Source organism: Cuculus canorus, chromosome 4, assembly GCF_017976375.1.
Source record: "Cuculus canorus isolate bCucCan1 chromosome 4, bCucCan1.pri, whole genome shotgun sequence".
NCBI classification, from domain to species: domain Eukaryota; kingdom Metazoa; phylum Chordata; class Aves; order Cuculiformes; family Cuculidae; genus Cuculus; species Cuculus canorus.
This window is the reverse complement of record NC_071404.1, coordinates 28,903,611-28,928,756: the sequence shown is the minus strand read 5'-3', so window position 1 is coordinate 28,928,756 and position 25,146 is coordinate 28,903,611. Positions and strand designations below refer to the sequence as shown.

The 25,146-nt window shown below is 40.3% G+C and overlaps 1 protein-coding gene across 5 annotated transcripts; it reads right to left on the bottom strand.

Annotated features, from left to right (window-relative positions):
* Positions 1 to 1,986: 1,986 nt before the first annotated feature.
* On the bottom strand, positions 1,987 to 25,114 carry SPATA18 (spermatogenesis associated 18). Of its 5 annotated transcripts, none has more exons than XR_008449682.1 (11): positions 24,916 to 25,114; positions 21,617 to 21,722; positions 21,390 to 21,505; positions 19,833 to 19,951; positions 17,691 to 17,928; positions 16,556 to 16,714; positions 15,835 to 16,010; positions 13,752 to 13,875; positions 13,264 to 13,402; positions 12,547 to 12,592; positions 1,987 to 12,077 (listed from the first exon to the last, which is right to left on the bottom strand). XR_008449682.1 is itself a non-coding variant. In XM_054065605.1 (11 exons), the coding sequence occupies exons 1-11, from the start codon at positions 25,000 to 25,002 to the stop codon at positions 12,070 to 12,072; spliced, it is 1,260 nt and encodes a 419-aa protein (XP_053921580.1). In that variant the 5' UTR covers positions 25,003 to 25,114; the 3' UTR covers positions 1,987 to 12,069. The 5 variants fall into 5 exon arrangements, 4 of the variants coding, with proteins under 4 accessions (XP_053921580.1, XP_053921581.1, XP_053921582.1 ...); XM_054065605.1 differs by having other exon boundaries at positions 13,322 to 13,402; XM_054065607.1 differs by lacking the exon at positions 1,987 to 12,077 and adding an exon at positions 18,594 to 18,722 and having other exon boundaries at positions 12,530 to 12,592; positions 13,322 to 13,402.
* Positions 25,115 to 25,146: the final 32 nt, after the last annotated feature.

The following is a 25,146-nucleotide window of genomic DNA, read 5'->3' as shown; positions in this document are numbered from 1 at the left end:
TTCCAAACTGGGAAGGAGGATGGACATGGTCTCTGAGGTCCCCATGCAAACCCCAGGGTGCAGAGCCTCCTACAGGACCTCTGCCAGCTGCCTGTCTCCAGCTCTATGGGGGTTAAATGTGCCCTGTCCCCACAAAGAGGGCACATCCTGGGCTGGAAATTGTCATTTCAGGGGGCAGAAAGGACAGATTTCCTCAAGATTTTGCCATCACAACTGCTAATTATTAGGCTGAGAAACAAGTAGCTCTAAACCAAACTTGGAGGCCCTGCATACCTCTGACTTTGACCACTCCAGATCAGCCTTCAACTCCCCATTGGGAAAATTGGTACCTTGGACTCCAGAGGGAGAGAATCTCTCTTTCTTTCTCTCTTTATTTCTCTCTGGCCATCCACCTAGATGCTTACAGAAATGTAGCTGCTGCATCTGAGCAACCAGAACAAAATCCCTTGATGCCCATTGCAGGGGACAGTTGGGGATTCTCTGAGTATTGAACCTTTCTATCAATTCTTATTTTTGTTGCTAGCAGGAAGGCAGGAAAGAGCTGGCCTGCTCAGTAGGACAGGCGACAGGTGCTGCCCTCATTTTAATCAGAACCTCTTCCTTCCTACCACCACACCAAGGTCAGGCTGTATTTGGCTGAACACATATGTGCTAACTGTAGGAAGCAGTTAATAGGCACAAAGAATTATCTGTATCTTATCTAGTGCTGGCATTTTATTAATTGTTCCCAAAGACTTAGGCTTTTCAGATTTTCATTTTAATGAGAAATAACAGTTGCCAAAAGCAATTTCTGTCAGGCAACTTTCGCCATTTGTTGAAGTCTTCATTTATCTGATATTATTACAAGGCTGGAGAAAACAAACAAACAACAAACAAACCTATAAGAACAGACCATCTATTCAGGTTCTGAAAAGTCTCCTAGACAACAGCTGAGGGTAAAGGCCTCCTATCCTTCCTCCTATCCTTGACTCAGTCAAGTCTCACGAGCAGCTGTTCCTTGCATGCAGTCTGTGCTTCAGAGAGATAAGAGGAAGCTTACTTTTAAGCATGTTCAAAAATAAAGGAAAAGTATACAATCACCTATAGGAATGCCTAAAGGCCCACTTGTGTGTTATGGGTGATTTAGGGAAGATTTCTGTGTAAAGGCAATCTGCCTTTTGACCATATTCCCTCCAGACCTCTCTCTTCCTTTATTGCTCATGAATTTGTACATGTAAATACTCAACGAGCTGCTCAGCTTGTTTTTATGTGTAATAGATGATGGTGCTGCTTGAATGGCACAATATCTGGGTATAGATAGTAATTGCTGCCATGCAAAGGGAAGGTGGATGGGTCCACAGCTGTCTCACGGGACCAGAGGAGCACATCGCACTGAGCAGCGATGACACTAAGGCTGTATCTGCTGCACAGGCACACCACCTGTAAAATACAGTCCTGCTGCACTGACAGGGGTAAGAAACTATCCCTGCCCTGAAGATTTCAGTCTGCAAGAGGCAAGGAGCTGTAGAGCAGACAATGTCAGGGAAGAACCATGGAGGCAGTAACTGTACCCTGTGGGTGCACAGAGACTTAAATACATTAACAGGGTATTTCAGTGACAAAGGCAGCCCCATACATGTTGCCTGCTTGGCCGTTGCTGGGTGTATAGTTCAAACATGAAGCAATGGCATCAAATCATCCCTTTCCTGGGAAAAGTCCATCCAACCAAGGGAATAGACATCAAAGCCCTGAGTGGCCGGGGACTGAGCGCAAAGCAGCACAAATCTATGAACACTTCAGAAAATACTTTCACAGAGTGTTTGGTGTGTGACAAGTGACATACACGTATTTTGCTGATGGCTACGAGGTCCATCAGTAAATTTAAGAGATGGACTAATATGACTGAAAAAGCATTTCTCAGGAAATACGAGCCAATGTAATTGGTCAATCAAAAGTTCAAAAGTTAGACAATTTATAAAAAATTTTAATTTTATTTTAAGCTCTTGCTGCAAACCATTAGGTACAAAAATTACACTTTTTTCATGAGGAATTTCTAGTATTTCATTCTGCTAATACTGGCACAAATCTTCTGTCGTCTGAATGAGACTATATTTCAACACGTTTATGATGACACTCTTAGCATTTATTTCTTCTCTTGACAAAGTGGATATAAATAGAGCTAAATAAGACAGATCATAATAAATGAACACACCACAACGCATTACAGCACCACTGTCACAATATGCATGCAAATGGATATCCAAAGTTTTGAATTTCAAAAATAACCATGCCACCCACATGAAAGGCATTTATAGATGGAAAATCAAGCATCCACAAAAACGTGTGTGGATAAATCAATGTTCTAGGGGGGACGCATCAATTTGAACCAACTGAGGACAATAAAGCTTATAAATTGATCACAGATATTGAGCCATTTCCCACAGAGATGCACAATGGCACAATGAAATTGATAAATACATGATACAAAGCTCTTGTCTTGCCTTTTCTTGAGTACTGTGTACCATTTCTAGTCATCTGTGCTCAAGAAAGATGGATTGAAACAGAAACATACCCAGGACCACCCAAACAGGATAATCAAGGGAATGAAGAGCCTATCTCTTCAGAGGAGATGGAAAGATTTGGCTTTTTTAGCCTTGAGAAACAAAAACTAAGAGATGAGATGACTGCTCTCATCAGTAGGGCAAATACCAAAGGAGGGAACAAGGACTTCTGCAGATAAAGAATGAATCTGGCAGAAGAACAAAGAGGTATAGCCTGGAAGTGAACAAATTTGGATTGGGAATAGAAGAAAATTTCCATGTATCAGAGACTTGACATTCTGGAACAACACTGCAATAAGAGAAGGAACATAGGGCAAAACAAAGTTGTTTTTAAAACAGCAATCAATAAGATGAGGAACACAATTACCCAAAGTAGTTGCTGTGACCAGTAGGGATCTTTCCAGCTCTACTTGGATGGTTCAGGAGATGTGACTCGCCCTGTCTTTGATTATAGAATCAACAGAAGGTAGCTAAAGGCAGGGAGCACGTTCCTGATTCAGACACTTTGCAGAAGTTATTAGGAAAACCTCTCTTTCAGTCACAAAGGTAAAAGTAGAGCATTTGCCAGCCAACAATCTCTCAAAATGTAACTATTTTGCAAGCTGACATTTTCTTGAACTAGAAAAAAAATAGAAATAATAAAAAAAGACAAATGTTAAAAGTAGTGAATTTTCAATCTGTCTGGATTTTTCATTTTAGAAGTAAAAGTTCTTTGAGAAGATCAGCCAGAAAATGACCAGGTAAGTACCATTCACTTTAGAGAGCCACAGTGACTTTGAAAAATTTACCCCAAAAAACTCAAAAACCAAATCAGTTTCTCCAGTTAAGGATTGATAGCAATGTTCATTTCATCAGCCATGTGTCAGGATTTTTCACATCCTTATCAAGCAGCAACGTTTAACAGATCGATCAACAAGCTAATTCTCCATTTGACAACTGTTGATACTGCTCGGATCTGTAATGTTTGTACATTTAGTCACAAACCTCTCTTTGGCAACCAGCTTTTAAAACTTCAGCTGAAGCAAAAACCTGCTTTTTCTGTGCATGAGGCAATAGTGCCATCTGGTGGGAAATGCTCCACTCTGTGCCTTACGGTGGGCAAAGCAACTAGGAGCCTTCCTTCACACAAATATCTCGAGAAAAATACATGTAAATTCATTCCTTTTGTTTTAAGCAGCTCCATCAGGTTAACACGTAAACCTTCATCTAAAATGCCTGCTAGTGTTTTCTTGGTGCTGTGGTAAGATTTCACAAGGTTTTTTGCTCTGCTCCGAGGTGCTCTCCTACAATCCACGGCCCCAGCACCCTGTTCGAGTGCAGTCCAGGTCCTGCATCATGCCAGGAGGGTCCTGTGCGCAGCAGGGAGAGCAACCACCCCAGCACCAACTGCACCTGCAGGCAGAGTAATGCTGCTCTGCATCATCCAACAAGACCAGCCTCGTTGGGCAAGCACACACCTCAAGTCCTCGGGTGTGCACACACATTACACACAAAATTGCCGGTCACATCTCAACCCTGCTTCTCCTATCAACATTTCTGGTCCTTTTATGTTTTTGTGCCTCCACCTTTTTAATGTCTTTTTCCTTCAGTGTCTGCAGAGACAAAACACAAATGCACTTCACATATAACTGGAAATCTTTTTACATTTAAAATGTTGCATGTCTTACAGACAGAAAAGAAGGATTCATCCATTTCTTCCACAAGGAGTGGAAGAAACATGGCAGGAACAAAGCCCTTTCTTCCACTGAGCTGCATGTGCATGGCTCCTTAGCAAAGAAGGGAACTATCAACTCAAATCACCTTCCACATACACAAAGCAGGCATTAAACAGAAACCGGCCTGCTTCAGACTCCAATCTTTTTTGCAAGGCTTCTTCTACCACCACGCTTGTCTGCCATGACTCCTCAAAGGCTTTAAGGGCTCTCCGCATCTCTAACCCTATCTGGGCTCTGGTCAACCTACTTCTTGGTAAGGAAATAAAGGGAAATCCCAGCACTATTATTTTTCTCTAGGTCCCTGATAAAGGTAGTGAGCTCTAGAGCAATCAGATAGCTATTAGCCAGAAACAGGAATTATTTAATCCAATTGCAGGATTATTATTAATCCTATTTATGATCCTGTAATCACAGCAAGTTTCCCTTTTCAACCTGTACTCATTGGTTCAAGAGACACTCAAGAATGAATCTCAGGCTGGTATCTCCACGATGCTGTTGGTTCAGCATTACAAATGAAGCCAAGTGTCAGGAAAAAAGGCAAAATATTACCTTCATTTATAATTTGTGTATTCTTGTCATTATTAATAAAATTGGTATTTATATTTTATAATAACAGTATTATAAAATTAGAAGAACTCACCCCATCTAGCTATGTTTTCTTAAAGTATGAGGCTCTGGACTGTTTCCCTGGACTGTTATACACATACTTTTAAGACAAACACACACTCTCAAGCTTAAAATTCCTGTACTGGACCACTTTCACCAAACTGTACCAGTATAGTACAGCAGTATTATGGTGTCTCTGTACATCAACCTTACAGAGAGCAGACGTCACCTTGAGGTTTGCTATCAGATGTCCATTTGCAGTAACAGCAATTGAGACCTGTTTTAACTTAGTTTAAGCTAAATTCAGAGCAGATCAGGTGCTGTCAATGTAAGATACAAACACTTTAGACTTGGGTTTGGGGTTTTGGGGTTTTTTTTAGCAAAAAAAACAATTCACAACACATTTTTGAGGCACTAGTTTAAAACATGCTATTTACTCAGACTAATTGAAATGGACATGTTACTTAAGTTGTAGTTAGTCATACCTAAAATTTCAGTTTGGGCGAGAAAGACATCTGGTACCAGTTGGTATTAATCAACTGAAAAATGGTTAAATTCAAAATCTCATACACATTTATTTAATAGCTGAAGAAATTGAAGATAGCACTTCATCTAAACCACAAGTTCTTCAGGTCAAGCAATACACCATACACTGACTGGAAATGAAAAGACTAATTATATTTATATATTAAAGGACTGTCACAGCTCTGTCTGGGTCTGGTATTAGTTGAGTAGATTCCTGCCCAAATTATAGTGGCATGTAGAAATAATTTAATTTCCGTTCCTGAGCAAAGGTGTGATGTTCAGGGTAAAGTTGAAAGCAGTGATAGTGTGCCTTGGGGAGGACTTTGCATGGATCCAAATAATCCTTCAAGTGCCCTCATCTAAGCAAGTCACTTTGGCCTGAAGAGTAATCATTCCCTTATTTGCAGCATGTAAAAGTGCTTTTAAAGAATAAAACACTCAACTTCTCATTGATGCATAAAGCATACATAAAGGTTCAGTGAAAGCCAAGTCTGTCTATGCAACATGTACTAAATGCAGTAGTACAAAATGAATAAATTACCCTGAAAGCAGTCATAAAAGCTTAGACTTAGGAAACAGAAAAAAATAATAAAATAGCCTTTCAGATTGTCTTAATTTTACATTTGTGTCACTGGAGATTCTGATAAATACTTGTTGTAAGCTAGTTAACATGAAAATGCATACTGTAATATTTTGAAAAACCTAGTATAGCCATTTTATACAATAAAGTCGTGTGAGTTTCCTAAACATCAACATTTTGTTATTTTTTTCATTAACTAAGTACCAAGAACCACACTTTACCAGAAGATAGACAAAACCTGGAAAAATACTTGTCACTTTTTTAAAATTCTGTTTATTTTTTATTAACTAAGACAATTCAGCGATTAAAAGTCCAAGCTATATAGAAGGTCATGGGGCAAAATGGTTTCTGTGAATAGAAGATGATGCTTCCAAAAAAAAAGTGTTTGTCTTGTCCATGCTGTTTTGAGGGCACATGTATCATCAACATGTTTTTACTGAAGGTCGTGAATGCAGTTTATAAAGTAGATGTAACATGTAACCTTTATGTGATGGAGGATGTAAAAGGCTGAAGAAGTGAAGAGAAGGAGTTAGCCTCTTTCTAAAATTTTTCTTTCAAAACAACAAACTCTGAATGCAGGCTAAAGCCCTTTAGAAAAAAAAAGTTTCACAGGAAGCAATACTACCAGTAATAAATGGCATCCTTATGCTGACATTTTTCATGCAGGTAGCATTACTTTGAGAACTGTGGTTTGACAAGGCAGAAGTGCCACCTTCTCAAAGCCATAAGAAAGTATAAACACATCACCCACCCAATTTGTGTTCATGCTTTTGTCTCAACAGGAAAATGACACCAAGCGCTCTATGCTTGTGCTCCATCTACCGAGTGACAGGTACAGCTTCCACATAAACACCACACCTGTATATCAACAAGAGCATGACAGATACGTCTGCTGTTTTAAACTACCAAAACCACTTTTCCAACTTTTCAACCATAAAATGAAATGGACACTTCTTCAGGAAACTGGTTAGTATCCTGCATGAGTATACTCCACTCCAGCAAAATAGCTGTAGCCGGAATCTTCCTACTTATTTGCACCCGGCCCCTACTCACCAGCAACCCAACTGCCCTCACCCTGTGCCTATGTTTTAGGGGCCCTTATCCACGCTATTCACTGCCACATGCACTCTCACACAAAATGACATTCAAAAAATTATTGCCTTTTCTACATCAAGCTAACTAGGACTAGTAATAGTCACCACTGGATTGAACTTACCACAATTAGCCTTCCTACACGTTTCAACTCATACAGTGCTGAAACTTAAAGCATTCAATCTGAACACATGCTAATATAGCTGCAAGCAGAAAAAAAAAAAATCATTTCTTTAATACAAAGCTTGAGTATTTAATGCTCGTAGTAGTTAACACCAATCAAGAACAGCAGACAAATCTTACATAAAGCTGAAAGACAGTATTTAACTGTGATGGCACTTTTACAGGATGACAAACTTTTGCAGTATATATATGTAACATACAAGTAAAGTCAAAAGGCTCAAATCCTGAAGGATATGCAGGAGTAAGTTCTCCAGGGAGTATTTTGATCATTTTCAGCCTTCACATTCACTTTTTTCAGGATGTATTTTTGCAATTTACTTACTGCTCATCTCCACAGCCTCCTACGAGAATGAATCAGCATCACAACTCACTGCCAACTAGATTACATGGGAAGACTCCATCAACCTCCTGCTCCCAACTTACTTTCTCCTACCAGGATGCTGAGAGAATCCAAGATAATTTCTGAATTTAAATCTTCATTAAGATTTAAATCTTTGTGCAGTACCAAATTTAGCTGAGACTTTTACCCTCATTATCTGCTAGTTCTGCATGAGTGTCTATGTTTGAGCTACAAACATTGAAGGAGGAACACTGAAGATATTTTGATGATGTTGTATTTTCCCAGGGACAGGTGAGAAGACATCAACATGTTTAGACTGACTCCAGGACAGCCTATGAATTGAAACAAACATGATCAACCTTCAAAGAGCTGACATGCAGAAGAAATTCTCAGGCAGTCTCAAAATCCCACACAAATGTGCACTTTTCTACATGTACACTTCGGCCCAAAGGTGGTGCTATTTTACATCCTGTGCAGTCTCACTTCCATCAGGCCACCTGCAGAGAGTTTACATTAGCTCAAAATCTAGCCTTCTTTTTCCTGATATTAACACTTCAAACGTGAACATCCTGTTTCTAAAACTCTCTTGGAATAGAGGATTTCTTCTTTTTCTACTTTGCTATATTTACAAGTGTGGCATTATCCAGGCTTATGATTTAAAGAAAAGAAAAAGAAAACTGAAATATTTTATCTAAGATTTTAAAAACTCTAATTAAAATATAGGGTCTTAAACACAACTATGGAAGTCCCTTTTTACAAGTTACTTTGCATTTGCTGGTTAATTCCCTATAATCGCTGTTGCTATACATCCTCTGCAATGCTGTTGTGTGAATAAAATGAAGCAAGGGAGCTATTAGTGTCTAACTCGACACCAAAAGCAATCTTTTATCTGACTTATAGATTTAATGGACTATAAATAAGCTGGATGGGCACCTAGTACAAAACAGTATATTTCAGTAAAAAGACTATGGGCTGCAGAATACAACTGAGTAGAGTTAGGTTTGTTTAACTAATTGTTACCACGCTGTGGACTGAGTTCCTATTTTGCTGAAAATGGTTTGCTCTGCTCTGAAACATGATGAAGAAAAAACACAACAAAACAAAAAAAAAACAAAAAAAACCACACAAAAAAACAACCAAACAAACCACCACCACAACCCCAGAGCTGGTTTCTCACTACCAAAACAAGTCATTGGCTGTCATTTCATTAGTTTCCTCCTTTACTTTGAGACTAACTAGTTCTCCAGGTACCTGCTGGGGGAGCAAAACGAGATGACCCACCAAGCACCGAGAGTTTGTCTTTTATAGAATTTTTAGATCTTTGGGAATATTAGTTCACAGTGGCATCACAAGTGTGTGCAAGTCTGGAACTATTCTGCCTCTCATGCTTGTCAAGAAAAATATACTTCCTTGATGCATTCACTGGCTTTCTCACAATTGGCATGGAAACTTAGTTCCATCAAAATAACAACACAGAAATGTCTTCGTAATTACATGCAACAGACAAACACACAATACCTAATTTTTTTAAAAAACGACCTCTCCTTTGCCCATGGTAATTACAAGGTTTCTCTAAATTCTTCATTTTTCTACTCAAAACTGTATTTTGGGTTTCTAGTTATTGTTTGTTGCCACACAAGTTGCAGGTGCTCAGTTTTTCCAGAACTGTGGTGGTTTTAGTTATGAGATCAGTGCAGAAATATGTAGTTGTACTTCAAGCCCAAATCCATAGCTGTGACCAACAATCGGGCTCTTAGAACAGGAAACATACTGTTTTGCATTTTATTTTGTGACTTTCTCAGATAAAAGGAAGTACACTAAACAACGTTCACATGCCTTTGTGTCCCCTTAGTTCATAATGAATAACGCTCTAAGTAAAAGACTTCATTTTGCTCTCATTGGTAACTAATGGGCCTAATTCCAATGAAAATACATCTGTGTAACTAGAGTTACAGCTGATCTATGGGAATCAACGCTAAAGTCTGCTGGAAATCTGACTATGTGCTGAAGTCTTAAGCCACACAAGAAGCAGACTGAAAGAGTATGGATATGTAAATCTACATAAGATCCTTGGAAAGTGATCACAAACTTTGCTCCTGTAACTTAATTTTAAGGACTAAATAGTTTCAGAACTAATAAAATAGTGTTGCTCGTGTTATTATAGTAGTACTAATGAAATATGTACCAGGGCATAAGCTGATGAAAAGAGGAGGCATAAAGGATTTTTTTCCTCCTTCTAATTGTTTATATTCCAAAATTGTTGAGATTAATTTGGGGAAAGTTCCACATACCTTTGAAGCAGCAGGTATTGACTGGATTAAGACAGTGTGGTTGGCAAGTTACACATCAGCTCAGCTACAACAAATTCTATATTTCTAACTAAAAGAACAAGGCCTCAAGCAGTCACTTGTGTGGCTCATGTTTAAGGCTGGCACTACAGATGAGGTTCTGAAAGAAAGATGGTATCAATTCTCAAAAACAAAAATGCTGACTTTACAATAAACATTTACAAAAGGAAAAAAATATTTGAAGTGCCAGAATGAACTAACTTCATGTCTCTAATTTTTACACTTAAAACATAATAATTAACACCCACAGTAAGAGAGACCTGGACAGGGCTTTTTCCCCCCACCAGGTTTAAGAGAATTACTCAGTCTGCTATGAAAGCCTATTAAATATTTCAAGCCTACAAATAGTCTGTGGCACACTTTCAGAATAGTTTAGGTTCCAAACTACAAATTTTTATGAGATTCACTTCTAAGTAACAAAGAATTTTGTATAGAGTATAACAACTTTGCTAAAGCACACACCTGCACTTTAACAGAATCATATAATAGTTTGGGCTAGAAGGGACCTTAAAGATCATCCAGTTCCAACTCCCCTATCATGGGCAGGGACACCTCCCACTAGATCAGGCTGCTCAAGGCCCCATCCAACCTGGCCCTCAACATTTCCAGGGATGGGGCATCCACAACTTCCCTGGGCAACCTGTGCCAGTGTCACCAGCCTCACCAGCCTCATCGTGAAGAATTTCTTCCAACGTCTAATCTAAATCTTCCCCTACCAATTTAAAGGTATTCCCCCTCATCCTATCACTACATGCCCTTGTAATAAGTCCCTCTCCATCTTTCCTGTAGATACCCCTTCAGGTACCCTCAGAGCCTTCTCTTTTCCAGGCTGAACAGCCTGTCCTCATAGCAGAGATGCTCCAGCCTCCTGATCATCATTGTGGCCCTCCTCTGGACCAACTCCAACAGGTCTATATCTTCCTTATGTTGGGGATTCCAGAACTGGACACAATATTCCAGGTGAGGTCTCATGAGAACAGAGGGGCAGAATCACCTCCCTCGACCTGCTGGCCATGCTTCTTTCGATGCAGCCCAGGCTTTCTGGGTTGCGAGCACACATTGTCAGCTCACGTCAAGCTTCTCATCAATCAGCACACTCAAGTCCTTCTCCACAGGTCTGCTCTCAATCACATCATCCCCTACCCTGTATTGAAACAGCAAATTGCCTTGATCCAGGTGTAGGACCTTGCACTTGGCCATATTGAACCTCATGAAGTTCACACAGGCCCACTTCTCCAGCTTGTCCAGGTCTCTCTGGATGACATCCCATCCTGGAGTGACAACTACACCACTCAGCTTGGTGTCATCTGCAAACTGGCTGAGGGTGCACTTGATCCTGCTCTCTGTAACATCAACGAAAATATCGAACAGCAGTGGTCCCGGTATGGACCCCTGAGGGACATCAGTTGTCACTGATTGCCATCTGGACATCAAGCCATTGAGCACTACCCTCTGAACGTGACCATTCAACCAATTCCTTATCCACCAAACAATCCACCCATCAAATCCATATCTCTCCAATTTATATGTCCAATTTAAATGTCAATAAAGTCCTGTGGATTGCTGGATTATTGGTAAGTTAGGACAGTCCCGTGCAGCTTTTGCATTGTGGTTAGAAAGTACAGTTTACAACAAGGATGTACTTAATAGGAAGCTGTGTGAGACTGAAACATCCTAAGACTAAGGCCATTTTCTAAAATTGTTAAGCAACAATTAAATTGTTTTCAAGTAACACCTAACGTCAACATTCTGCAACGTTCACCAATTGGGTTATATTAAACATCTTATCAAGATAAACTGCATTATTTTGTATCTGTTGAAAACATCACAGATAGAATTATTACAAAATAATCTGCAGGATTACAGCATGGATTCCTCTGTGCTCTGCAATTTTTTCCAAATGAGTGTGATCCTGTACTGCATGCACTTTTTAAAAACAAAAATCAGAAACGCTGAATTAGTTTCTAACACTATAAATAAGCCTTTCATAACTCAAAAAACCACACTGAACACAAACTCCATTTGGAGTGACAATTGCCATTCACGTTACTGCAAGATTTGAGGTATTCTTGAAGAGAAAAGGCACCAGTGAAGTTGTTAGATCCAGATACACTGAATGACAGGAACATGGTCAGTTAATTTAATGCCCTGTTGAAGAAAAAGACACATTTCAGTAAAAATATTTTTTCCTAAATCTCTAAACTGTCTCAGCTTCAAGACGGGCATACAGTCATACTGTTTGAAATCCCTCATTTCACTATGAACACTTAACTATCTCTTTGGGTTCTGAAAGGCATGGAGCCAGTTGGCATGCAGCTGTCTCTAGTGTGGGGAAGAGTAAGTCTTACTTACTAAGAACTGGCCACAGTAAAGGCAACCAGCTAAGAGAACTCATGACAGTTGTCTAAATAGAGTAAAAAAACAACTCTCCTCCAAGTCAGAAATTTCAGCCTTTTTCAACACGCAGAAAAGAAAGGGACTACCCACTTTAAAAGTAAGACTTGAACAAGTATTTTAGAGCCAAAGACCTTCAGCATGTTACTTGGTCTCTTTGCTCAGTTGTTCAAGGGCTTAATGTGATAACCGTGAGTCATCATGAATTAATATGTCCACTTACTTGAGCTTCCACTCCTCAGTGGTGAAAGACTGCGGCTTCGAGACAACTGCAAGACAAATAGAAAATGAAACTCAGGTGTGCTAAAGAACTGCACTCAAGAAAGGCATCTGTGGACCTATAAACATTCAGAAAACTTGCACGTTGCTCTATCGGTGCAGCTCTACTTCTTCAAAGTCCAATTCAACAACTTCCTAGTTTCTCTTTCACACTCTGCGCACATACAAAAAAATAAAAACTTACATTTTCAATATTCACATTTTAAGTTGATTTAATAAGGTTTGCTAGCAATTAGAAAAATAACTTATTTTTACAGAAATAATTAAAAATATTGTGTCACCATATCATATGCAGCACTCTAAGGTTTCTCTTTTTAGTACCATCTCAGTTCTTCTGTTCTTGCCTGATTCTTTGAGGCATAAGAGGATAAATTTAGATTCCTAATTCCAGGAAGCAGGGACTATGTGCTGTATATGTACTGCAGGATCACTAAAACACTTCCAGATGATGCAATTAGTTATTTCGAAGGGTACTGAAGCAAGGGGGAGTACAGGAAAAGCATTCTGAGATCAACATACTTCTAATAGTATCTCCACTGATAATTGTACTAGGCAATAACTATCTGTCAGTTCAGCTTCACCTCATTCCAGGCCCAAAGGCTAGAATTCCCAGTGTTACAATGTACATGTAGCACATCAGCATTTTTAAAAGGTTGCTTACATTCTGACTTTAAAATACTTGATGTCATTTATACTACAGGCATCCTGCTGGGGCTTACATGACGAGATAGAAGAGGACTGGTGCTACGGCTGCGGCTGCAGCTTCTGCTTCTGCTTTTACCTCTACTTCTGCAAGGCCACTACAAGACAAGAGTTGGACAAACATGTTTTGATACAGGGGATTTAATAAAGACAGACTTGGCAAGCAGACTTGCCATGTTGAAGACCAGGCTTGACAACAGAGAACAAACACAGTAAACCTTCTCCTTAGAACAGGCTGTGCCAACAATCATACATCTGCATAATTAATATAGTAAGGTAAACAGAACTATTCATCATAAATACAGAATGAGGCACTAAAACCTATCAATTGATTTGTTATACACAACCCCAGCCACACAGGGAACAATCAAGAATTTATCTTCTTAAATTTGCAAATGTTCAAATCCAATTACTTCTCTTAACATGTTCCTTGACAGAAGTACGTACCAGAGCCCCTCTTTTTGTGACTGCTCTTCCCTTCACAATTACAACATCATTTTCCATCAGAGCAGGCCATACATGATAAGCCACCAAGGCAGCCGTGAAATCAGACTCCACACCACGATGATACCTGTCAAAATATCAAAACACAGAGTACAAGAAATGTCTGCATATAAGTCCCAAAAGATAAATATGATGCTTCAAGTCATCAACTCTGATAAAAAGCAGAATACTAGTTACAGCTCATAAGCATCTTGCTTGACAATATTTCCATACCACAAAAATAAATATTCTTTAAGTGAAGCTGCAAAAGAACTCATTTGTAAGATGGACTTCACAGAATATGCTGTCTATTTATACCGAGAGACACTCCAATAAAGCCATCTCACACTTCAGAAGGCCACTAGACCCTAGTCTTGCATAAGCCCCATGCAAGCCAGGGCCCTTGGGTTCATTGACACATTAAATCTCCTCAAGAGCATTTTGGCAGACAATCATCTCATCTTCCTGAACTATCTTGCCAAAACAAAATCCCTAATAAAGTATATTAAAGAAATACTCCATCTCAACTATAAATTTAAATCCTAGTACCTTATGAGACATAAAAGACAATTTTATTAGCAAGAACCTCAGACACTGAGAATGAAACAGTGACTTTTTAGCTAAGAAAAATTACTTTCAAGGTCTGCATAAACATATACGAATATATATATCTCCCTAGGTCTGCAATATTGGCTGAATAATACACATCTGGTCTTGTGGATTCAAACTCAAAACAAATACCAAATAATGGAAACAAAAACAAAAGCAATGCATCTATACATTAGTAATGTATATACAAGAGTAATTTATATAAAACAATGTTGTAAACAGTCACGAAGCTCTGCATGCAGGAAGGTATAGGGTGTGATGAAGATTGGATAGCCCTCTTACACAGTGGTATCACACATAACTAACAGCCATTTCTACAAATTTTGCTCCATCTCTGTGTAGCATCTATATGTTAGGCACGTGAACACACATATGCCATGTATTTATCTATATAGATGAGTAGATGTGTGTATGTACCTCTTCCCACAGCAGCACGTACAAACACTTTAGACCTGTTTTTTGAAGGCTACACACATTGAGTAGGTGGAAAAAGCATCCCAAGACTATACCATAGCATTGCTGCCTTCTTAATTCAGCCAACAGTTTTGGGTATCAACTAGCTATCTGCCCAGTATTTGGACAAGATCATTAAAGAGTCATGTATGACTTTGTGATTTCCTGTTAAAGGGCTACTTTTCCCTACTGCTCCACTTGGCTTCTCAACCTCTTTCCTGTCTGGGTTCCATTCTATTCCAAATTATTATTAGAAACCTCCTTATGGGTGTGGCTTTTCTTCCTTTTGAGAGCCATTTTTTTTTGGAGCTATCGATCCCATAAGTTTACTTAAAAGCATGGAAGTACACTACAGTTCTCTGCCAGCTAACAAAGCAGCCAGCTCTGACCCTACGGAAAAAAGAAAAACTACATTATGACATGCATTTTTTAAACAAAATTCTGATTTTCAAAAGGCATTTTTCTTTTTGCTTTGCTCTAAACCAGAAGATATGGGAGTGTGTTAAGATCTGTATGTTGTACAGCAGCTACAGCCTGGAGGTCACAGCACACATGTAGTAACCTAGTATCAGGCATCAACTGCCAGATCTCAGTAAACACGACTTCTACAAAAAGGACCAGGAAGGAGGAACAAAGATGCACACATTTTACAAACACTGGAGGCACAAACAGGGAAAGAAAAGCTGATGACAGTTTTCCATTTAAAGGATAAATTAAATATGCTCTAGAGACTGAAATTTATACAGATAAATGCTCTGCAGTTCATTTTAAGAAAAAGCTGTTAATACTGGTCTACGTCCTGGCACCAATATACCATCATAAACCTTAAAGGCATACCAAATTCCCTGCAGACGAGGAATACTTGCCTCAAATTTATCTTTAGTATCAATCTCAAACCTTTATATTAATTAAAAACGAAGCACACTATAAAACCTGATAGATTATTTTCAATCAGATTCTTACTATTTAAAAAAATAGTTCTTACTTGTTTTCACTAAAAAGTTCTCCATCAATACCAACGGAAATATCAAGAGGAGGAACAAGTGTCTGCATTGAAAAAGCCACACAGCACAACTCTCGTATCAAAGTGCTGATCACAATGAAATCAATTTCTGGTGGAAGTGAAATCTTCGGGTTGATGTTCATGGAGCGAATTACTTCCTGAAAATAAACACAATTGAGCAATTTGAGTTCACTAATACTTCTAGACACAGACAAGTATGGAAATCCCTCCTAAATATGCCTTTCTACCTTTAAAAATCAGTATAAGCAGCTGCCAACAATGCTGTCCTAGGCTATTTCATAAAACATTAGCTTTGGAAAGAATGTGCTGTTATTTTAGAAATAACGCACAAGCTACATCATTGACATCAATCTTAGGAGGCAGAGAAATTCTGTGCTCTACTGAAAAGATGCAAGAAAAAATAAAATAAATGTAGGCTAAATTTAATATAAGACAGTTACACTGTATCTTGCCAAAAATATTATTCCGGCAGACAGAGACATTCTAGTCACAGGCAAATAAAACAATTGATTACTGGGCCATACCACAACATTATTTTGGAAAATAAACTGCTACAAGACAAAATCTATCTAAGAAACTTTTTTCTTTTTGCAGGTTACATTCCATTTCCAGTTTACATACTCCAAATTTGTTGGCTACTGAAACAGATCAACATGTCATTTCCCCACTGTCTTTAACTTACGTTGACACTGGATTGAACACCATACAGGTCCTCGTGCTGAACTATAAAATCCAGGACCTTGTCCTCAAGTGACTCAGGCCCCGAGTGACCTATAGACAAAGTCTCTCTTACATGTATTTTGAATTGCCTGTATGCCATCTTTGCTGCATGAAAAGACTCCTGCAAACATACAGAACATCTAGTTAAATCCAGAAGACTGAGATTGATTGTAAGGAAGAATATAAAACATTGCTGTTAAAGTGAAAGTTAAAAATAGTATTTATCTGGGAGGACTTTTCTGATTAAATCAAGTATGATTTATTTGCAGAAGACATGATTGAAAAGCTTTCCACCTAAACTTCTATTTTTATGTAGGATTCCATCACACACCCACAATCAATGGAACTGCATTCAAACATATCAAGAGCAGAACTCAATAACAGCATTTTATGTGCCACAGTTTGACATGTCAGACAGGAGCACCCCTTGTCGGTTGAGAAGAAAGGTTGAATTGGAGAGTGTAAACTGAAGGACAGTTGTGGGAAAAACCTTCAGCAAGTTAAACGCACTTGGGGTCACACACGTTAAGAGAGACACTGCCTTTCTGCCACAGGTAAATACTACATCAATTTTATAGAAAAGAAGATTAAGTGCAGAAAAAATAAAACATATTTCTTCAGACTGAGCTCACAGTATACATGAGGTATCTAGGTAACTTCAAGGGACCAAAAAACTAGAAAAGCATGTAGATACAGGTAAAAATGAAGCATGTTATGGAAAGATTTTTAGCTTTCTAAAATGTAATATTCCCAAAGGAATTCATCTAAATGAGGGGTGTTATCTAGTGCAGGAATTGTCTACCTTTCAGAGCCATTCAGTCTTCCAATACACCCTTTTTAGCACCTGTGCTGTAGGCTACTGGTCGTGTTCTAATGTTGGGACAGGACAGTCAGAAAAGGACATTAAATTGAGGGTTCAATGTAAAAGTATGAAAAAAGCAAAATCAAAAGGGAAAAAAAGAAGATAAATTATCTTTTCTGTACCTTGCAGAAATGCTAATTTACACACAATGCACACAATGTAATCCAATCCAGCCATAATATTTTATAAAAATATTCTGGCCTGTAAAACAAGAATTTATCTCCTTTTGTCTTACCACAGCTGCAGCATATATTATTCTCTGCACCATCTCCATGTCACTGATGTATTTCCTCAAAAGGGTCTCTGCCTCCAAGCGTTCTTGAGCATAAATGTCACCAAAGCGAGCTACCAAGAAGGCACGGCGTGAAGCATTTGTACGCCTGGCTCGGCCAGGTGAATAGCTCCTCAGGTGAAGTGGACTACATGACTTGCTCACACCACGCCTTGGAGAAGGAGAGCGGCTCCGTGGAAGCCTATGACAGACATGTAAAGAAGCATGAGGTCACTTCACCATCCTCAGCTGCCTTTGCCTACTGCACAGAGTTTCGCGTCAATTTAATTATTGCCAGAGCAAGCTGAGATTCCGAGCCCACTTAAAGAAGGAAATCTGCAACTGGTTAGTTTAGTAAAAAGGCATTTGAGTCAATACACTTTATGAGTTACAGCCTGAACAACAAAATTAAAGTAAGTCCTAAAGCGTGTACAGCCAAGTGCTTTGTACTGGGGAAACACTTCTAACTAGTAATACTCTAGAGATTCGTTCCTCTTTCAGTAACAGTGAAGAGCTCTGAAACCAAATAAGTGAGAATATAACAAGTTCTTCCCTGTAATGGTACAGTATTCTAAGAGGACTTATAAACAAAAATACTAATCATGTCCTCTTATCCCATACAGTTGCTAACAATGTACTTTGTAAAGCTGCTCTCTTTCCTGTTTTTCCAAAAGCTTAATATAGCTGCCTGAAGCTAAAACATTTGGGCAGTAGGAGAAATCAATTACAGAGTTCATGTTCCTTCATAATAAATGTGCAAAAGCTTAGCTTTTGTTTATACTTCGATTTCAAATGAGGAGGGAAATTCATGCCACATAATATAAAGAATTTCTCTGATTCAGTCACTCCTCTGAGTAATGCCTCTACCTGCTCTTGAGATCAGACTTCTGGGCATCCAGGATAGAGATCTCACCCTGGGGTATTTGAATCTGCTGCTTATAATCCTTCATATGATCTAACTTCCTCTGGCCGTTCTCCTTTGTAGGCACCCACAGTCTCAAGACTTAACCACACAGAATCAAGTCAGTCACAAGAAGCCGTTCTACCAATACAAACCATCTATCAATTAATCCTGACCATCCAACAAACAGAACGGAAGAAGAGGAGAAATATTGAGCAAGCTCCTTCTGCTGAAATACAGGGAAATCAAGAGTTTTAAAAAAGCATAGTCCAAAGCATACTCTTAATTACACTTTAAAAGTTACTGTGGCATGAGACTGGATACACTACACTTTACGTTACAGGAGAGATCAGTGGTTACTATTTGGTGTCCTTGCACTAGATCAAATTATGAGGTCTAAGAAAGAAACCAGTTTCTTTCTCATACTTAAGATGTTAACTAAACCAGGTCAGTTTTCTTTCCTGCAGTCTAAGACTCTACGTATTTTCTTGTATCAGGTCCTCGAGTACTGTGCTGTAATATATTAGTCAGTCAAAGTGTACCACGCTGATGATGTTATTCGAGTAATATCAAAGGCTAACGATTCCTCTCCTGCCTCCCCAAGGGAAGCAGTGTTTCTTAAACATCAGCAGGCAATCTGTCGGGTAAGTTTATCTTCTGTCCTTCACTCTTACTTAAAGTTAGAAAGTATCCCAACATCTCTGTTTTCCCTCCTAAATGAGATGTTATTGTTTTCTTCTTTCCAAAAAAGATCTTCTTTTGGGCTTTGATCTTCTTAGATGTTCACATACCCATTATACATCATAACTCATTATGACATGTAGTCCTTCAAAAACTGTTGCACTATAGCTACTTGATTTTTATCAAGGTTTGCTCAGCATGCAACAGTTCATTGACTATAATTCCACTGGAATGGACATGCACTATACAAAACTCTTTCATCTAAAATACTGGTATGTTTTCCAACTCCTGTGCCAGAAGCAAAATCTATCAATTCAATTTATGAATGTGGGTATGACTATCATTTGTACTCCACTTCGGACACATACAGGCAATATAGAGCCTACATGTATTCTGAAGCTCTGATTTTAAGACAGAAATGAAACATTTTAGAGATCTTCATCAGTGTTTAGATGCCAAGAGAAAAACACAGCTCATTGAAAGGTGAAAAAAAAAAAAAAAAGAATCACAGTTAATTCCCCTACAGTTGTTTCGCTCGGCTGAGCTCTATACGAGTTGAAGTCAGTTCTTTCTCCAGCTCCTGCAGACGAAAATTCAGATTGCTGGGCAGGCCTAACAGCTGCTTCTCTTTCTCAATTGAATCCTACAATGAAACACAAAATCACACTGTTTGAATCCTCTACATTACAGAATCCTTCAGCAATGTAGTATAGCATTATTAGGAGATCTATTTCAAAACATCTCAGTAAAGACCATTTCCAAAATAACTGAAAAGAAAAGCAAATGCATCCCTTCTAGAGACATAAGCAATACTTTTCAGGCACATAAAACAAAGATTCGATTACGTTAGGAAAAAAAATAACTTCATTTACACTTTATGACAGTGAATATAGAAGGTCTGCATACACAGATTTGCTACCTGCATAGGCACCACCTGAACAAAGTGTTCTTGCAGATGTGTTGCATAGGTTTTTCTTCCAGTCAGTCATCTTCCGACTTGCCTCTATCACCAACTCAAGTAAAGTTTTTGGGAATTCACGTACACAAATCACCAGAAAAACTTATTAGAACAGAGGAGGCAACTACTGTGATTCCAGAAATCACAGTGCTACACATGCAGCTCTGTCTTTAACAGTCTATAGATTTACCTGATACTACTGTAATTAAGTAAGTAACTGTGCAGCAAGCTTTCGCTTCAATTTTAAATGTCATGTGCAATGACAAATCCATAACTAGTGTACCAGCTGTACTGTCATTCAATAACATCATTATTTTACATTTTGGGGGTCTTTTTGGCAGAACCCTACTCCTGCAATACAATAGAATCTGACTCTTAAGGGATACCATTTTTCATTTGTCCTTTTTTCAATTGTGAAAGATTTTGACAGAAGAGGTGTAAAAATGAGAAGTCAGAGAACATGGAGACATCACTGTCAAATCTTAAGATTTTCAATATTTTCCCCTAGTCTGCATCAACCGCCACTCTTATTTTCTTTCGAAGCACAAAGCCACAGCAGATCTGTGTTTTCTGATGAACTGTTAGCACTACAATGCCTTCAGTAAATATCAAATACTTTGAGACATCAAGTCAGGCACATGGTGATATCATGACAGACACGAGTAATTTTCTTTCCCCCCTCTAGAGCTATTATAATGCTCAGAAACTAAACAAAGATTTTTAAATAAATAAATAAAAGGAACTCACAGATAAATGGATGGAGTTTATACATATATTTTCACATAATGCTAGATTTTTACTAACAGAGAGGTACGATAAATACTTCTACTATGGCTTTGCAAATGTAAATATAGCATAAGTCTTTACCTAGAAAAGAAAAGCAGTAAAGAACATAGCTACAATTTACAGTGCAAATTCCTCCATATTTTCACCCTTTGTGGTGAAATAGTATAAGCCTTAGGAGGCCAAAAGTAATTTTAATGACCTCTCGTTCTATGTTCTCTAACATAGATCATTAAGCAAAATCAGGGAGGGAGGCTATCATTGACAGAAAGTCATTGAAGTTCTCCTAAGGGTATAAATTCACACCATTCTATGCCCTTAAAATAAATTTCCTACCTACCTGAGTGAGAGAGAGGTTGTTTTCAAAGAGTTTTCCTGAAGTAGTGCAGGAAAAACAAGTCCTTAGCCATGGCAGGAGACGAGTTTTTATTGTTTCCACACCTGCACAATGCCCACCTAAGAAAATACATAAATAAAGAAGCTCCTAGAACACTTACTGAAAGAGTCAGAGCTTCACAAGACAACATATGTGAAATGTGTTATTAATAAGACATGGCACAGATTTACCTTCTTGAGATGTTTCATAGAGGATTGCGAAGAGCTGCCCTTGAATCTCAGAGTTTAATTCTATTATTTCACAGCATCGGTTCAGATTCTGATCACAGGAATTAATCTGTAAATCAATGGGCATTAATACATCTGCCTGGGTTTTCTTACTTAAAATTATTTCTGCTCTGATCGTGACTCTTTTCCTACAATTACATATTCACAATCTTTTGTTACTGCAGGCCCTAGAATGCTCATCTCTAAAAGGTTCACATTTTTAACAGGCAAACAAGGAGTTCTATCACCCAATTAATTCACTACTTGAGAACACTTACTTCCTTCCTCATTCACAAATAAGATGCAACCACAAATCTCTCCAAAAGAAGAATCATAATAATTGTGGATTTGTGTCAAGAACTTACAACACACAATTTTTTAATTAGTAAGATAAGAGATTCCTGAATGAAAAAATGTATTTGTCCAAAATCTCATTTTCCGTATTAGCTGAAATAATACATATAAAGCTATTATCTTGCTTTGTCAACAGTCATGAGGCCACCATACAATTTCATCTGATTTTAAAAAGTTACCAACTGAAACAAATACTACTGAAGAATGGGTAAACCTCAGCATTATGCCTAGGAAACAATGCAACAGCTAAACTACACCACTTTCAGTATAGACAATTCTGAAAAGCAGTTGGGATTAATCTGATCAGGACGCTACTGCACCTGCCAGGAGAATACATCCTCTGTAGCTGCTTCCTTAATCTTTATCGGTAAGGTGTGTATCTCTTTCAAGGTAAGAGTATCCTCTAGGTCTTCAGATTTCAATGGCTCCATACGGTTTTCAGAAACTTTCAAAGGAGCTAAAACTCCCACTCATGTCTCTTTCAGCTTGCATTTTGATTGCTGCAACTTGCATCCCTCTACCTTCAAAGAGCACAGTCGCCCTGCTAGCCTCCAACAGAAAATCACTTTCGCAGTGGTGCATTTTTCCAGCTCATTACACTGACATAACACTCATGGTGTCTCCATCTGCTAGCTCCTCCTTTTCTGTATTGGCAGCATAGAGCTGCTCATCTTCATTTCCCAAGACCCTGCAGACTACCCTCACCTAACTTCTTATCGAGAGTTCAGCTCCCACTATTGTTCAGCTCCTCCAGAGATCTACCACCACAATCCAATTGTAAGATTTTTAAACAAGTGCCTCTGTTCTTCCTCCTCTGGTGCCCTGCACTCTGTGGGAGCCACCCTCAAACTCCTTAAAGTTGTCATTTGCCATGTTGCCATAAATCCTGCAGAGAATTTGACCAGCGAATCATATTCTGTAACTCTTGAATAAGTAAAAGAGAAAAAAAAGGAGCTAGCTTCCTTGGAAAATGCTGTATCTCAGCCTCAGCTCCTTTCCTCACCAACCGTAGCACTGTAGATGCTTACAGGCTCATAATCAAAACAGCTCTCAGTGTCCTACGGCTAATTAAATGAAACCTGATTGACACAGGAGTGACAACCCTGGCAAGATTCTTTCTGCTGAGGAAACTGCCAGTTTTCATATCTCAGCTCCTTTTATCTCATCTTTTCCTAAATTTTACACTTTCGCTCCTGCTTCCACTGTTTTACCCCCTCAATCTCCTGTTACCTTATCCTGCTCCATGCACCCCATTACACTCACCTCCAGCCTTCTCCTAATTCATCCCTGATCCTCTTTGCTCATGCCTGCCTCCCCCTCCCAAAACCTTCCTGCAGCTGAGCTGTCTTGCAGCAGCCTCTCAGCTCTAACAGGGATCCCATCCAGAAGAGTTAGGAAGCTGGATGATCCCATTCCACCTTTCAATACCCTTTTTCCTCACATTTTCCTGATTGTTCCCAGGTCACAGGCAATTCCTTCTGAGCATGCCATCACCCGTGCCACTTCCACCTGCTGCTCTTTTACCACACAACTATTTCCGATACAGACTCAGTCACTTATAGCTCCAACACCACTTCCAGCCTCCATTCCTTGCTTTGGGCGAGCCTTGGCACAGGCAAGCAACAGTACAGCTGAGACTGCGAGTGCTGCTGGCACCGAGTGCATGGGTCAGCATTCCAAACTGGCCTTCCATAGAATCATAGAATTGCTAAGTTGGAAATGACCTCTTGGATCATCAAGCCCAACCATTCCTACCTGCCACTAAACCATGTCCCTGAACACCTTGCCTACCTGTCTTTTAAATACCTCCAGGGATGGTGACTCAACCATCTCCCTGGGCAGCCTCTGCCAGTGCCCGATGACCCTTTCTGCGAAAATTTTTTTCCAGATATCCAGTCTGAACCTCCCCTGGCGCAGCTTGAAGCCGTTCCACCTTGTCCTCTCACCTGTCACTTGGGAAAAGAGGCCAGTGCTCTCCTCTCTACAACCTCCTTTCAGGTAGTTGTAGAGAGCAATAAGGTCTCCCCTCAGCCTCCTCTTTTCCAGCTTAAACAATCCCAGTTCCCTCAGCTGCTCCTCATAAGATTTATTCTCCAGCCCCTCCACCAGCTTCATTGCTTTTCTTTGGACACACTCCAGAGCCTCAACATTCTTCTTGTGGTGAGGGGCCAGAACTGAACAAAGTATTCGAGGTGCGGTCTCACCAGTGCCGAGGACAGGGGCAGAATAACCTCCCTGGACCTGCTGGTCACACTGTTTCTGACACAAGCCAAAATGCCATTGGCCTTCTTGGCCACCTGGGCACATTGCTGGCTCATGTTCAGTCGGCTGTCAACCAACAGCCCCAGGTGCTTCTCCTCCAGACAGCTTTCTAGCCACTCTTCCCCCAGTCTGCAGCGCTGCACAGGGTTATTGTGCCCCAAGTGCAGGAGCCGAGCCCCAAAGGACTTTCGAGCCCCAAAACGGCGGCCCCCGCCTGCAGCGGGCTACGGGCACCGCGCTCCCGGGGACGCCGCTCCGCGTCCCGCGTCGCCGTGGAAACGGCCCCGCCCCCTGCGGCCCCGGGACGGGGCACGGGACGGGACCGAGGTGCGGGGCAAGGAGGGAGTTTAGGGGAGAGTTGGGGAATGAGGCGGCGGCGGACGCGGAGGGCAAAGCGAGGCGGGGGGCTGAGGCGGGGGAGTGCTGAGAGGGGGATGATGGGGGCGCAAGGCTGAGAGGAGCGAGGCTAGGGCTCAGGCAGGGGCCGAGGCGGAGAGCGGGGCTGAGGAGGAGACTGAGACGCGCAGAGCAGGGCTCAGGCTGCGCAGCAGGACTAGGACTGAGCCTGAGGCGTGGATCGAAGTCGGGAGTGGGGCTGAGGCGCCGGGGAGCCTCCAGTGATGCCGCCCCACCCCCGCGCTGCCCACCTCGTAGTCGCGGTACCATCGCTCCAGCTTCTCCTGCAGCGCGCGGCCGCTCTCCGCGCCCACCAGGCTCCTCAGCCTGTCGGCCATGGCCCGCCCTCACCTCACTCCCGGGGTCGGAGCGGGCCGCGCTGCTTCTCCCGCCCCGGGAGCCTTCCGCGAGGGCCACTCTCCCTTCGCACCCACAATTGTAACGTAGGCGTTCCCGGGTGCCGCGGCCGCTATGGTAACAGC